The following is a 15,895-nucleotide window of genomic DNA, read 5'->3' on the forward strand; positions in this document are numbered from 1 at the left end:
AGGAAGCTGAAACAGGGAATATTAGATGCTGGATTAAATTTCCTAGTATGTTTTGTACTGGTCAGGACACACACAATTTAAATGTTTTTTTTTTCCACATTGTAGGGTGAGAGTAACTGTCCCTTTGGACCGCATTGGTAACTCCTATCTGTCCAGCAGAAACAAAAAGGTAAGCATTTCTGTCTTAGTCAATACACTGTCTATATCACAATATTTACATGAATATCTGTGACCTATTCACGGCCACTGGTTCTGCAAATATATATATATAAAATCTGTTTCTTTCTTTCAGGATGAACCAGAGATGTCTAAGTCAAATGACCAGCTTTCAAGCATCTAGACAGTGTGGCCAATGTACAATACCATCTGGATTTACATGAACAGATAAAGCCTGGTCTTGAACGAATCTACATCACCAGTGGGAACTCAACTTAAACGCATTTCAGTCTAGGATTAGGCTTAATATGCAAGATGTAGCAGTTTTTTTTTTTTTTTCCTGACATGTTTAAAGTGATTTGATGCCTCATTGCCTTATTTATTGCTATTTAATATTGCCCTCTAGTGGTATGCAAACTGACAAACACTGTACTTGTGTGCCTTTGCTGATTAAAAAGTGTAACAAATAGAAGCAGTCACATCATTTCTGCACGACAACTGATCAAAACATTCAAGACAGAATTTCTGATAGGATCCCCAATAAAGAAAACGTTTTATTTCTTCAGGTACAGTTAAAGAAAACATCAGATGCCAAAAATATAACATTTGCTTGGCTGTTTTTCTTATCTTTAGTATATGTACAGTTCTCAAAGTATATGATATTTACAGAGTAAAATAGGAGAGGTGAGAATCAGACTAACTTTTGGGGATTTCAAGAAAACCCACACCTCACCAACCAACAAAAAAAAAAAAAGCAAATGTCTGAAGGGTGTGTGTGTGTGTGAAAAAAAAAAAAAAACAAAAACAACAAGAAAAGCCACAACACTTGCAGCATAAACTCTTTTCTGTACACAACAAAAAGAGAGCTTGTCTCCAAACTACTTTCAAGTGACAGTTTGTCATGGAAGAGTTACACAATGTCTAATATTCTGGGTGCTGCATCAACCAGTTCTCAGACAAGAGATTAAAAGCCCATTTTAGTCTTCTTTTAAACAAAAAATGAACAAAAAATAATTACAACTATTAACTTTGTGATACATGAACTTCCACAACCATACGGCTGTTGCAAAGCTCTTAAACGCCATTCACTCCCAAGCCTCACGAAACATAAACCTTCCTTCAAAAAGTCAATCAAATGAAAATAGTAAACGCACAACAGTGAAATTGCTTAATCTATGCAGAGGGAAAGGGATAAGGGAGAGATAAATATTACAATTGTAAAGTTAGGTTGGTCGAATGAAGCCCATGAAAAACAAGATTTGTCTCTTGAAATTTGTTTGACAAAAAAAAAAAAAAAACTAAGAAATAATTATTCTCTCTTGAAGTGGACTTGACAGTTAAGTGCTAGTTTATGACAGGATTGCCATGGTGCTGCTGAAAAGATCTGTACTCAGATAAAGCGCTAGTAACCTAGAGACAAATTCGTACAATGCCTAGCTGTTAATAATTTGCAAAAGAAAAAAAAAAAACTGCTTGAGTTTGGTTTAAAGTTATGTTGATACCAAAATCAGATATGTCTAAGAATGATAAGTAATGATTAACCTGTACATAGATAATTTCTTCACGTGGATGGGCAAACCTAAGCCTCAAAAGAACCATTTTCTAGATAACTCTCACCTAAATGCAAAATCTGTTACCTTCTGCTGTAAAAGGCTTCTATTAATAAGGGTTTATGGTTCCAAAAACCAAAGTGGTTTGACAGTTATACCAATGCATTAGAGACTGGTTTGAATGAAAAAAACAGTTTGCCTATTTACATGAGAGAAATTTCAATGATATTTCTGATTGTCGAGTGTGTAAATAATTCTGTGACATGTGCAGGAGGAAAAGCAACCAGCAACACTGACTGCAGAAAACCTTCATCAAACAGTATTTTCTTGGGTAGAAAAGGTGGAGGACGGGGACATTCAGGGCTTTGAGAGCAGTCGTGTTCTTTAAGAGTCTTTTTTATGGCTCAACCGTCGAGCATCCCTGCATTTGTGGCAGTAGAAAATATCTGGGACGTTAGACTTCTTGATTTTCGCACAGGAGAGGTGCACCCATATGCTGCACTGGTTACACTCAATCATGGGACGTCCAGCGAAGGGTTTCCCACAGTAACAGGTTATTAAGTCCCATGAGTCGTCACCTATAGGTGGAGAGAGCAAATGTCAACAACACAGTAATAATAATACATTCAAGTGAAAACTGTCAATTTTAACATGTACTGGAATTTATATATTTATTTTTTTTTTAAGAGTCTTCCAATTTTAGGGCTCCAGAGGCAACCTGAGGCATTTTGGTCATTTGCTTCTAATCCTAACATTGACATTCTTCAGTTCCCATATATTTTATACAGCTGTTGTGGTTGATTTGATAGATAACTCAGCATAAATGAAACCTAAATGCTATCAAAGAACAAAATGTTCAAGAGAACAGCATTGCAATTTGGGTAAAAACCAGCTTCGGTGTTTACAAGTAAGTTTTGAAAATGTATGTTTTAGCGCCCTCTAGTGACAAAGGTCCTCCAAAATTCATAAACAGTATCAAGGTAATGCATAACACAATACCATACATTTTGTCCTGTGTATTGGCATAGATTTTTTTATTCATTCTCCTCTGCATATAAGCCAAATAATAATTACCAACTAATTGGTAACAGCTGTGTGTCAAGTTGGCAAAGGATTGAACAAAATCAGTATGAATTTAGAGCTACATTTCTAATTTTGGATCATCCTGCTACTATGTTTATGCTCCCCAGTACCACTCAAAAAATGCTTGCGATACTTTTTTCATCCTTGAGTAACAGACACCATAAAAGGATGTGGAACCTGAAGCATATCTACACACCCTATGACACCCTAAGTGAAAGTGATTTTGTGCTGATGAAAGACAGATTTCTGAACTATAGTGTACTTTTACACGGAACATATGTACATCACTGCAGTGAGAACTACAAAAAATATTATTTAATAATATATATATATATATATATTATTTATATAAAGAGTTAAAAACAGAGTTATTCTCCCAACTCGAACACTATTATAAAAGCTTTTCACTTATTAAACACAAAGCTAAAGGCCAAAAGCCCATGAAACAAGTAGAAATTAAATTGGCAGGTAGAGCTTTACTAGATAAATCTTTCCCTTGAAGTCCTGGGCTGACGTGTTCCATTTCAAAGGGGCATTTTATTTATTTGACATTAATATGCTTGTTCTCTAAAATGTAGTTTGTAATTCTTATATGTGCAGGACTTCATTCTCAGAAAAAAAAATACAAGATTCCCTACGCACTTTTGCAATTCAATGAATATGATTAGCCTAAATAAAACTCTCACCTGACTCCACCATGATATCCTCATCTGCTATCCATGTCTCCCCTTCTTCACTGGAGCTCATTTCTGCCTCTCTTGCAGCCTCCTCCCTTTCAGCCTTTATTAGACTGGATCCCTGGGCTTGGAGCCCATGCACCGGCACTGTTCCCTGGCCTGACTGCTCATCTCCCTGGCCAAGGCCAGTTTCAGAGTCTGTCTCACTGGGTGCTGAGTTCTTAAGCTTCTTAAGGGCTTTAGGCTGCTTGGGGTTTTTACTGCGTTTGATCCTGGCGCGTTTCTCACCACCACTACTACTGCTGTCTCCTGCACCCGAGCCAAGAGAAAGGCGCTTTAGCTTCTTGTCCTTCTTGCGCTCTGCTTTGCTGCCTATTTGACCCTTGTAAAACGGGTCCTTTAGTCTCATTTTGTCCAGCAAAGCGCTGTCCGAAGTTAGGCGACGCATGCCCTTAACACTTTTGTTGGCGCGAGCTTTCCGCACAAAAGTGTGAATGGTGTGGAGGTCTGAAGGGCCATCTCCCCATCCTGCTGTGATATTCGAGCTGGCACTACCTCCCATGCCACTTTCACCTGAGGCCCCAGAGCTGTGTGGAGAACTGGAGGAGGCTGGAGACCATGGTCTTTCCTATGGAAGAAATAAAAGGCATGACCGTAAATGGACAATTCCCTTGTCACAAATCAACATTTAAAAAAACTCATCTGAACATGAGGAAAAATCCTTAAAGGGGAACCAAGGCAAGCCATGCACTATAACAGAAATTTACCTCCTGAGATGGTATATATCCAGCATAAGCCAAGACAAAACTACAGAACTTGTTGAAGTCTTCCACAGTTCTCTTTCTTCTTTCTGGTGGCTGAAAATTACAGCAACATTTCAGTTACTATTTTTCACTGTTGCTATTATTATTATTTCACCCTGTGAACCACTTGTAAAAATGTTTTTGCTTTAATTGTGAAAGCATACTGCCATTAACTTAATGTAGAGGAAAAACTAGTCTATCCAAATTATAACCAGTTAAATGTATTATTTACACTTATTAGCACAAAATTCATCTTAAGAAAACAGGGTGGGCACTGGATGACCAATTTGCGCATATCTCAAAGTCTGGAATATAAACCTCAACGGTGACGCCAGTTTGAACAAAGTGTTTACTTACCAGGGGCTCTGTTTTGCATTTCAGCAATGAATCTGTGAAAAAAATAGACAGACAGCACTGGTTAAACTTTGACACAACATTGCCTAAGATTTCTGCAAAAACTCTTGGCTAAGAACCTCACACGTTCATACACCACACATTAAGGTGTTACTCCTAATGGCGGTGTCCTATTTTTGGCACACTGTGTAGTGTAGTGTGTTTTTTGGACGCGGTTTCTGTCCGGGTGAGGGCACTGCGATGTTATGTAGCTTTAGACGAGTTTATAAATTAACGTTAACGGTGGGGAGACCATCTTTGCCATCCACAAACTTGAATATTCGTTCATTCACTTTTTTCCAAGGGGAAATACCATTCGCGGTGCTCTCGGGGACAACTGAGTTCTTCAAAAGACCTCGCTCGTCACATAGCAGATACGGGTTTGGCTAATTCCCAGTTCCACCTTAAACTGAGCAAGCTCTGAACTGTAAATGTGGCGCCGTTTAAGGTGGAAATGAAAAATTCTTTGCGACGCTTGGTGTCTGACGTACAAGCGAACATTAGCTTTAATTAGCAAACAAGCTACTATGAAACGGCAACAGCGCTTTTACAAGTACTTCGTAGATATATCGACATCAAATACTACTTTCGTAGCTAATCATTGGTGGTGTTTATTTGTACATTCTTACGTGAAACACTAGCTACAAATACCTTAGTTGTAGATGCGAGGCGGCTAAATAACGTTAACGTGACGATGAATGTTAATATTAGCGCGCTAAGTCAGCTATGCCTCGCCACATGAACACCAACCATTAATAACAATTAAAATGTACTGCTCAGAGCAATGAAGGACAGCGTGTGTTTTAGTGAACACATTCGACATGAATTATTACTCCAAAACACAGCATGTTCAAACCCAGTTCCATAACTGAAAAAAATCAATCTAAAACTGAATCCCGACTGGTTTCTTACTGACTACATAGGTCTTAAAATAAAAAGCTTCTGCCCCCAAACCATGTTAATATGTCCAGCGTATGTGCATTTTGAGGTTTAGTCATGTGAAGATACGCCATTCAACATAAAACAGTGTACCGTTTGAGCGCAAAATTACGAAATTTTAAAGTCACAATGACCACTGTAAAGGGAGTAACGTTAGCGAGCCGTGTGAGATGCAGCCCAAAGCTATCGTGGTTAGAGTTTGCCAGTTCTAACTGGGCTTTCTTCAGGGCACCCCCCAAGCAGTTTTTGTCGTATAAGTCGAAACATCAATTTTCCCTCTAGTTCTACGGGTTCTCGCCGATTTTGAAATGGAAAAGGAATATGAACAAAAATGGAGGCGCATCACAACCATGTTAATAAAGGCTGGTTACTAACCTGCCAGCTAACAGTTTACCAGCAGCAAATAAAACATTTTTATCAATTTTGTAGACCAATCATAGTATTTCTTAAAAAAAAAAAAAAACACATAAAATATAATTGTGTCATGTCGAACGTCAACTGACATACCGAATCACACCAGTGAAACTCATCTTAAGCTGTTAGCAGACCGTTTGATTCACGGAGGGCGTTTTTATATCGCACGAAGTACCAGAACTTTTGGTACCAAAACGATAACTTCAACCGTTTTCCCACTGGCCCTCAGTTCAGTGTGGATTTCAATTTTCGGGTTTTGGGACCTGCTCATAGTCTGCACGAGCTGGACCTGATACCAGCGCTACACTCCAGCCTGTGATAGCGTTAACACTTGTGGCTGAAGTCAACGAACATTTAACGATAGCAAACACTCCCAGCAATACTAAAGCATAAATAAGCAAAAAGAGAGTAGCCTAGCGGGTAAACGTTGATGCTGTGGTTTCTGTTTTCAGCATTATTAACATTACTTTGTAAAGTATTCCCCAATTGTAATCTACTTAGGATGCTAGCTAACACTTAGCATTTTGCTAAGTTAGCCTTTACAGAAAGACAGTTTCTACACATTTTCTCAATATATAGAGATACATTCTAGGCTTGTTTGACTGTACACACGATAACGTATATGTGATGACAGTTCTGTGACCGTGTAATCTGTGACTTTTATATAGCCCGTAGGTTGAGCTAAGTTAGGCTAAATAGCGAGCCAAATATCACGCTTAAGAACGGGTTTTATGGGGGTTTATTGGTTCCCAATTGGAGAATTAACCAGAAATAGAGCCACAAGTTATGCTGGGTCCTGTGCTTGTTATTTCTTGTTTGTCTAAATATTGTGTAGTTGTAAGACGCTCGAAGTAACGTTAGCTAGCATGAAATTAACGATGCTGATTCGTAACTTAACACTTCCTACACAGGGCAGGCATCGTGAACGTTGTCCACTGTCTCTGTGTCGTTTATTCGAGTTGACAGAACATAAAGCTCTCTTAACTCTTGTTTGTTAATATACTTTTTCTGTTGTTTACGGTCAATGGTAAGCAGCAAAACACACGCTAAATTAATCAGTGTTAGTGGAGTCAGTTAACCAGCCCGCTAACAAGTTAGAGGCAAATGAAAGAGTTTCGCTCATCTTTCTGAAGCCCGACTACAACATAAGCATTAGTTAAAATCGCGTTCAAACGATTGGTGTATAAAACAGCCACTGATATCTAAGTTACGTTACCGAGACACTTGGTTAACTCTAGATGTGTAGCGAATCGAGTCCGTTTGAAATCTCAAAGTGGCCATTAATAGCCGGTGCTAACACACCGACGACTGCTAACTACACTACTAAGCAATTTCGCGGTGTTTTACCCCATCTACTTTCTTACCTTGGTGTTCGGACATTATCTCGAGCATTGTCACCCAAGCTACGACGTTCTCTCCGCTTCGTTGGCGTCTCTTCCCCGGCTTTACGTGCAAATCCTCGGCACTCAGCCGGAGCCGCTAAGGCTAAAAGACCCGCACAATTTCTCCGTCCACGCAGCCGACAAACCGCACGGGGAAAAAAAACAGGGCAATCCCGTCTCGTCCTCCGCTTATTAAAGTTTAACAGACAATGTCTATACGCTCTCTGTACCCAGATCTATGGTTTAAGGTTTTGTTCTCCGATAGCAGCTCTGTAGATATTTTCTTCGCCACGGGGATGCGTATATAATCCTGGCAGTGCCCACACTTTGATAAACTTACTGCCCAGAGACTCGAGTCAGCGCGCCTTCTGGAGACCGCCAATTAACCCTGCTCCCAGTAGCCATCCTTCACCGAGAACATCTGATTACCGATCCAATTTTGTTTCCAACAAATGTAGTGGTAAACTGTGAAAGAAGTTCTTCTAAATACGTCTGCGTGTCGCTTGCTCCCTCCTCGCCGCGCCTCGGTCAGCTCGCTCGCTCTCGCTCTCTCTCTCTCTCTCGCTCGCTCTCTCTCATATAGGGGAATATGGGAAATGGAGTCCAAAGACACATCACTGTACGTCAAACGCGTAAATGGTTATTTCGTTATAGCAAATGCTGATATCAAGTGGTGTGTATTTGTTGAATTATGGTGATGTATTTATTTATTTAAATCGTACTTGATTGTCTTGAGTGGCGCAGAGGTCAAATATTTGGCTCTTTCATCGAAAGATTACAAGTTGAATTCCCGGGGATTCCTCAGTCGTATTAAAGAGTTGTGGTTAATTTTATGCGTGAAAGGCACATACTGTTAGATTAGTGCTAAGCCGGGCAATAACTTGGGCAAAATTGGCTTTATCATTACTGTTTGAATGAGGCGCGATAGGGAAATCCACTAAGAATAGGTCATTTACACGTGCTATTCTTAAAGGCATATTAAAGTTAAATAATTCGGTTTGATTAAAGCCATTAAAATTTAAATATTTTTTTTGTTGTTGTTTGTGTATTTTACTGAGCCAAATACAATGAACCCTATGAAGAGTCGTGTACGCGGGGTGTTATATAATTGTTGTGATTACTACCGAAGGACAGCAGGTGGCGATATCCATATCAATTTTCTGCAATGCACCATATTGTCGCTGAAGGAGAAAACCTGACTCTTGCGTTGTTGAACTGATACACATGGTTGGATAGTATGTCCTCTGTAGATTAAAGTGTAGCTCATTTCCTTCATTCACTCTTTATTTATCTTCAGGTATATATTCCAAATTGTTGTTTGGAGTAGGACAGGCGTGCTTCATATTTGGACTGCTCAACCGTTCTTGAGTGCAATGCTGTTAGAAGTGTTACAGGGAACAGAACCAGGAGGAATTGTTATTATCCGAGGTAACGTCTTTTTTATCAGTGATTTTGACTTGGTCAGTTATTGTTTTTGTTTGTATTGTTTTTACCACGTTATATTAAGTGGTAGCATTACTGAAGACTGACGCGAGTACTGGTAGTTAACAATATTCATTAAAACTTCTTCTGCCAGTAAATACCAAATAAAGGAGACTAGAAAACCTATGAAATATACATTATATTACATGCCAGTATAAGTATAGTATATTTCCAGTAGTATTCACTCACTCATTCAAATCATGTTATTCAGGTGTTCCAGTCACTTCAATGGCCACAGGTGTATAAAACCAAGCACCTAGACATGCAGACTGCTTCGGGGTCAGCAGCTTCTGATGCGCCAACTTTTTTGCAGAATTAATCTTGCAGACCTTCAAAATGTTGGTTGCCAGCAGAATGGTACTTGTTAGTGATGTACAATTTATTGGCGGCCGATATGTTGGATTTTTTTAGTTATTGTTGTCAGGATGTTATTTTTATCAGCCAATAACTTAGCGCCTATTTTGTGCTTGTGCATATGCACTGACACTTGTAAATACAAACTATGTCTGTTGTGTGGATGTTTTTCACAGTTTCTGCAGAGAACAGTTTCTGGGATTAAATTTCTTTGTGATGAAAACTAATTTAAAATATCAGTGATGCTCAGTACACGCACATACATATAGTGGTGTAAACACACACAGCACATTAAATGACAGAAAGATCATTTAATCTAGTGGCTCCACTCCGAGTCTCTCCCAGATGTCCGAGCTCCTAATCCTGTCTCTAAGGGAGAGTCCAGACACCCTGCGGAGAAAACTAATTTCAGCCGTTTGTACCTGCAATCTCATTCTTTCAGTCAATACCCAAAGCTCATGACCATAGGTGAGGGTTGGGATGTAGATTGAATGGTAAATCGAGAGCTTTGCTTTTCTGCTCAATAAATCAGTGCATCCCTATTACTTGTCTGACTGCATTGTACCAAGTGTAAAGGAACTCTTAATGCTTCAGCATACCAAGAGATTTTGGACAGTCTCATGCTCTCAAGCTTATTAAACAGCATTCAGAATTAAAAAAATAAATAAACAAATCATCATGACACAGATTGGCACTCTCAACAGAAAGTCCTCACAAAGCAGGTTTACAGAGATCTGGGTCCAAACCTCCTATGAGCAAGCCAAGGGCAACAGTTGCAAGGAAAACCTCCCTCAGTGCACCAGAAAGAAACCAAGACCTATTAGGGGGAACCCATCCTCCTCGGGTCGACACTGGAGAGCACAACATATAACAAAACAGAAGTAAAAGTGTACTAACAGAGAAGATTTATAGTAATGTGAAGGTAAAATAGTTGTATGAGTAGGGTTGAGAAGAGTGGAAAATATTCGATAAATTTCCAGTAAATTACTGGTAACTTTCCATGGGAACTTTGGAAATATTCCAAAATGTAAACTTTCCATTGAAAGTTTGAGAACTTTGGGAATTTATTGGAATTAATATGTAAAATTGGATAAAGGAAATATATCATGCACATCTTCAATGTACCATTTTTTTGTCAACAGCAGACATGAAGGCATAACAATACAAATAATAACTATGACACCTATGACAATATAGGTAAATAGCCTATGCTTGTTAAACTAACATCTTGCTAGCCTGCTGAGCTTATATGGTTTACCAGATAGCAAGCAACTGTGAGATTACACCTCGCTTGAATAGTTGCTTAAATGTTTCAGTGCTATTATTGTCAATAGAAATATGAACCTCATTAATACCTACCTGACTTTTGGTAGTCCTTTGGTCCAAATGTGTGCTTTCAGTAGTGTTGAGTGTCAGGTTTCATATCTAATTATTTTAGCCAAGATTATGCTACAGTAGATAGTTACCAACTGTGTGCAAATTTCTCATCTTCAGCTTTGAATATTCCTATTAATTCCAGTTAATACCCATAATTACCTGTTAATTCTCATGGTAAATTTCCCAACTTTTCTCCTGGAATTTTGCATCCTTATCTATGAGTATGAGGTACGAGGGGTGGTCAGTGATTCTGTGGGAGGGTCAAAGCGGATGCAGAGTTCCTCAATCATGATGCAGTAGGTGAGACAAAGCCAAGATCTTGTACAGGATGCATAGGGGTGGGGGCAGGATCAGGGCAACACCAGGAGAGCAACAGGAACAGGCCACCCATGAGAAAGACAGGAGAAAGAAAACCAGACAAGGGGGGAAAATAAAGTAATGGTTTATTACATATAACGTAGGGAAAACCAATCTTAGAAGTGTTGAGTCTATGGCCCTTTATATGCTTCTTGATGCATTTTGAAGGTGGACATAAAAAATTCAGATTATATGAAAAGAACTGGTGTAAGCAATTATGCACCGAGCAGTAGGGGCCAAAATATGTGTCCAGAAACACAACTAGCTACGTTCTGGGTAAACACCCCTGGGGATCAATAAAGTATCTATCTATCTATCCATACATACATACATACATACCCACTTATGGGCTCTAGGACTCAGAATCAGCTTGACAGCACTTAATAAATTTAAGCTTTAAAATAAGCTATTTTTCATTTTGTCACATCACGTAAGATTACTGTCTAAAAGTAGGACATCTCAAACACACGACTATCCAACATGAAGTATATGCACATCTATCAGCTAACACAATGTTATTTTTTTTATCCCATCTAGTTATGCAGTGATAAGTGGTACATGAAAGGGCTGTAATTAAGGCTGTCGGCCTGGACTTTAACTTTGAAGTAACTGATTATTTTCAGATTAAATGTGTTTTCCTAAAGTCCTATGTCCATAAACAAAAAATGTTATGGTTTATTTTTCAACAGATACATCCTCTTATTCTGGGCGGCATCTGCTTAAATATTATATAAATTGTACCTTAAAAAGGTAAGATGGCTCATGCATGGTGCTTTAAAAATGTGTTGTAAGTGCAATAAATAATATATATATATATATATATATATGACTTTGGACTTAAGCTAGCTGGGAAACCTGAGAAATCCTGCTTATGTTGTCTAGTTTTATGTCTCAAACTAATTCTGTGCTGTGTGAATTAGCAGTATTCATATAGACAATACAAAATAGAAGCTTTTGTTCAGAACTCATAAACTATAATGGCCATTAGATCATTTTACTGTATGTACTGTATGTACTGTTTGTACGTGTATAGAAAATTCTCCTCTGTGTTGAATAACTCTAGTTTGTCCATTGTTGCTTTTAAAAGGGAGGAGGATGTCCATGTGTTGGGATTTGAAGTTCCTGATCAAGAAATGCGTGCTGGATTGGACAGCAATTGCATGCATTTGTGAGTCAGGGCGGTAGGATCCTATGCTCGCTGAAGTTAATATTACATCCTTGAGATGTCTACAAACATTTGCTAATTCAGTTCACTTTCTTGTTTTCTGTTGTAAGCCTTTAAAACATTACGTGATGCCGGTTCTCTCTTTGTTTCACTTTTAGGTTTCACTTTCACAATGCATATGAAGACCCTTTGGGCTGGACCAGTCAGTCCTCATTTACAGTGAAGGAGTTCAATGCAGCAGACATTACACGGCTGGTCTGTAGGAGACAACATGCAAAAGCTTCAGTACTGGTTATTGACTCACTGACCTGGGTCATAAGGCATCATAATCCAGTTGCTGTTTGTCAACAACTTCAGGAGCTCAAAAGAGGTTTGGCATCTGAGCAAGGCAAACGTGGTTATTATATGTTTTTATAATACTCAAGGTTCTTCAGTACTACAGAATGTATTTTAAGATATATTTGGTATATATTGTTTAAATCTAAATTTATCATGTGTTGAATGTAATTGCTGTCAGTGAAATACAATTTCTATTGTAAACGCAGTGTAATAGCTCAGTAAGTGTTAATTTAGTGCAATATTAATGTATGCATTATTATCCAGGGGGATTCTGGCAGAACTGTTCTTTGTAGTTTGTGCTGTTATGCAATCCTGTGTGGTACAGCATTCCTCAGCTTCAAGAATGTTATGTTCGTGCCCTATAATATATGCAGATACATCAAACAACCATTGGGAAAGAATTCTGAAGACAACAAAGAAATCCAGACTCTTAGTGTAGCCATTTGTTTTGCTTATAAATACAGATGTGACATTTAAATTCACAGCAGTAATTTTAGATATGAGTTCCTTCTATATTTGCCAAGTAAATTAGGAAATAAATGCACTCTGTTGCAGCATTTGTTTAGTAGATGAGTAGGTGTGTTTAAACAGACATAGAACAGGTTAAGGGTGTTCTGGCTGAAGTGTCTCCATAAGTAAAACAAAGCTTTTATACATTTTCAGCCAAATTTGTTACGTAGTGATTATAGAGTGTAATATTGTCTTGTAAGTATACCAAGGCATCTCTGTCCCCTGCTGCGTTTGCCAACTCCTCCAGGGGATCCTCAGGAGTTCCCAGGGCAGCCAGGAAATATAATCCTTCCACCAGGTCCTGGGTCTACTGAGTCCTCCTCTTACTTTACGGTGTATACCACCAGCAGGAGGAGTCCAGGAAGCATTCTTATAAAATGCCTCAAACAGCCCAACTGACTCCTCTCACTGAAGTGGCAGTAATTCTATTCAGAGCTCCTGGAATACCAGAAGGAAGATTTGTTGTAGTTGTTGTCTGTGAAACTCAGTTTCCATAATCAAGTTACTTTTAAATAGTTCAAAGCCTGTTAGTTTAGTCGATTACAGCATGTTTATATCATCCAGGGAGATTCCCAGCAAAACTAGTGCAGCCTTGTGTAGCAAGACATCTACAACAATTCTATGATCTGGTATTCCAGAATGGGGTATTGTATACTCGCACCCTACTGTGTACTTACAACCTTTACATTAACAAATTGGTCGATGCAAATGAAGGATAGGCTTGTTGGATCTTGAATAACACACTGGCTGGATGATTTTTGTAAAAATATTTTTTCTCTTGTTCAAATAGGGGGTTCGGTGAGGATGATTTTTTGTCTCCTACATACAGATCTTCATCAGCAGGGAGTTGTAGGAAGCATATGCCACTTAGCTAGCACTATAATTACAGTAACATCTGTGAATAATGCACACTATGCTGCAGCCAAGATGATACACCGTAAAAAATCTGGAAAAATTGTGAAAGAGGTGAAAAATATTTTCTTCAATCATGCACTTCTAATGATTTAAATGTTAGCATTTATTATTTTCTATTGTCAGCTAGTGTCTGTTTTATTTAAAAGCTGATAAGAATGGCTATATTGGTGTGTCTTACTAGGATGAGTTTTTCAGTGTGACAGAGGACTTCACACTGTCCAAAGAGAGAAGACCCAGCCAGCCAGCACATGTACAAATGCCAGACACAAAGGTGTGTGTGTGAGAGAATGAGAGAAAGTTTTGTTTCTGAAGCTTAAATCTACCTAGTTCAGGTGAAAAATGTGTTTTCTCATGTCCGTCTCCATCCTGCAGGCGGATCCTACGTCAAACCTGACCTTTAATCTTTGTTTGTCTGAAGTGGAAAGAGAGGCAAAGGAAAAAGTTGCCCTGCCTTTTGTCTTCAGCCAAGAGAAGTAAGATGAATTTCTGCTAATGACAGTACCTCAAATTGCATGTTGAAAATATCTAAATTCTCTATATGATTAGTAAATTATTGTATAATTACTACAGGAAATCATAGCAAATAGACTGGTGAAGCCACACATGAGCCTAAGCTCACCATGCCCAATGCCATACATCTGCTAGATGGGTATATAAACCCCAGATTTTTAGGTTGGGAAGCAATGGAAATACATTGTTTGGAGTAATTAAGCATCATCCAAAACCTCTGAAGCCTTAAGGTTTTTCTTGTTTTTTCTTTTTATTTCATAAAATTTTATAAAATTGTCTTAATATATTTTTGTCAATAGGAAGTCTGCTTTACTGAACCAAAGGCAGGGATGTGGACGGATTATATATGAACCTGATGCAGCTGACGACTTTGATGAAGAAGATCCAGATGATGACCTTAATGTCTAAAAGGAGTCGATATCAGGACTTTTACCAGAGGAACATATAAAAAGGCATTTTCCACTGGAAGTAAAGAAAATTAAACAGTAAAATATGCTTAATTTTCATAATCAGTGACACATTCTGCATTTGGCTTCATCTGATATTTTTTTTCTAGAGGTCACAATGTTTACAGATTGCTATGCTATAGAATTTTTTTATTTTATTTTATGCATGTAAGTAGCAAAGCAAAAGCTTCCCTCCCCAAGCACTTCTATGTAGTCTAGTGTTTGACCCCATAAAGTTAATGTACATGTACTTTCTCAGAATAACACACTGATAGATATTTTGACAAGATTTCTGGGAGTCTTAGAATCGTTTTTGCTTTAGATGAGTATTTCTCAGCCCTGGTCCTGAAGGCAACCTGCACTGCATATTTAATGCTTTCTTTTTCCCAACACACCTGATTACTTGAATCAGTTATTAATATGTCCTTTCAGAGTTGCTGTGGGTGTGTTAAGCAGGGAACCACTCAAAATTGCAGGGCAGAAAGTCCCTAGGACCTGGGTGGAGAAATACTTAAATTAGTGAATTGTTACACAATTCAACAATTCTCTGATGAAACTAGCAAGCCAAATGATCTCATATCTCAGGTTTCTTGATATTAGAAAGTCATTTAGAGCCAAGTAAATTGTCATTCTAGTAACAAAATTAAATATGTATAAGTTGATATTTAAAAGGTAAAAATGGCAATTTGTGTAATGTGTTTATGTTCTTTCAAACTGAATATTTCACTAATCAGTGTACACAGAGTACATATACACTAATCAGATTAAAAACACCTACTTTGTATCTAGACTCATTGTGCATTTTTTTAACTCCACTGACCAAAAGGACCTCTTAGCAGTTCTACCATTACAGACTAGGCCTTCTGTTTCTATGCATAGTTTATCTCGATTTCACCCTGCTCTGCGATGGTCAGGACCACCTGAGAGCAGGTATGATTTGGATAGTGGATCATTCTCAGTGCTGCCGTGGCACTGACATGGTGGTGGTGTGTATTTGTCCCCTAGTCCTTAATCAGTGGACACAGGACACTGCTCACAGGTTG

The 15,895-nt window shown here is 38.4% G+C and overlaps 2 protein-coding genes across 3 annotated transcripts; one reads left to right on the top strand and one right to left on the bottom strand.

The window, feature by feature from the left end:
* Positions 1-692: 692 nt before the first annotated feature.
* On the bottom strand, positions 693-7,948 carry phf23b (PHD finger protein 23b). Its single transcript, XM_066681105.1, has 5 exons — positions 7,380-7,948; positions 4,627-4,658; positions 4,234-4,323; positions 3,476-4,094; positions 693-2,284 (listed from the first exon to the last, which is right to left on the bottom strand). Exons 1-5 carry the CDS (start codon positions 7,405-7,407, stop codon positions 2,091-2,093), a joined length of 963 nt encoding a protein of 320 aa, XP_066537202.1. The 5' UTR covers positions 7,408-7,948; the 3' UTR covers positions 693-2,090.
* On the top strand, positions 6,277-15,520 carry elp5 (elongator acetyltransferase complex subunit 5). Of its 2 annotated transcripts, XM_066681107.1 has the most exons (9): positions 6,277-6,435; positions 8,695-8,825; positions 11,657-11,717; positions 12,055-12,135; positions 12,291-12,502; positions 13,772-13,947; positions 14,078-14,167; positions 14,269-14,369; positions 14,706-15,520. In XM_066681107.1, the coding sequence occupies exons 2-9, from the start codon at positions 8,771-8,773 to the stop codon at positions 14,812-14,814; spliced, it is 885 nt and encodes a 294-aa protein (XP_066537204.1). In that variant the 5' UTR covers positions 6,277-6,435; positions 8,695-8,770; the 3' UTR covers positions 14,815-15,520. The 2 variants fall into 2 exon arrangements, with proteins under 2 accessions (XP_066537204.1, XP_066537203.1); XM_066681106.1 differs by lacking the exon at positions 6,277-6,435 and having other exon boundaries at positions 8,573-8,825; positions 14,706-15,518.
* The last annotated feature ends 375 nt before the right edge of the window (positions 15,521-15,895 follow it).

The sequence above is a fragment of the Hoplias malabaricus genome, chromosome 9 (assembly GCF_029633855.1).
Source record: "Hoplias malabaricus isolate fHopMal1 chromosome 9, fHopMal1.hap1, whole genome shotgun sequence".
Taxonomy (NCBI): Eukaryota; Metazoa; Chordata; class Actinopteri; order Characiformes; family Erythrinidae; genus Hoplias; species Hoplias malabaricus.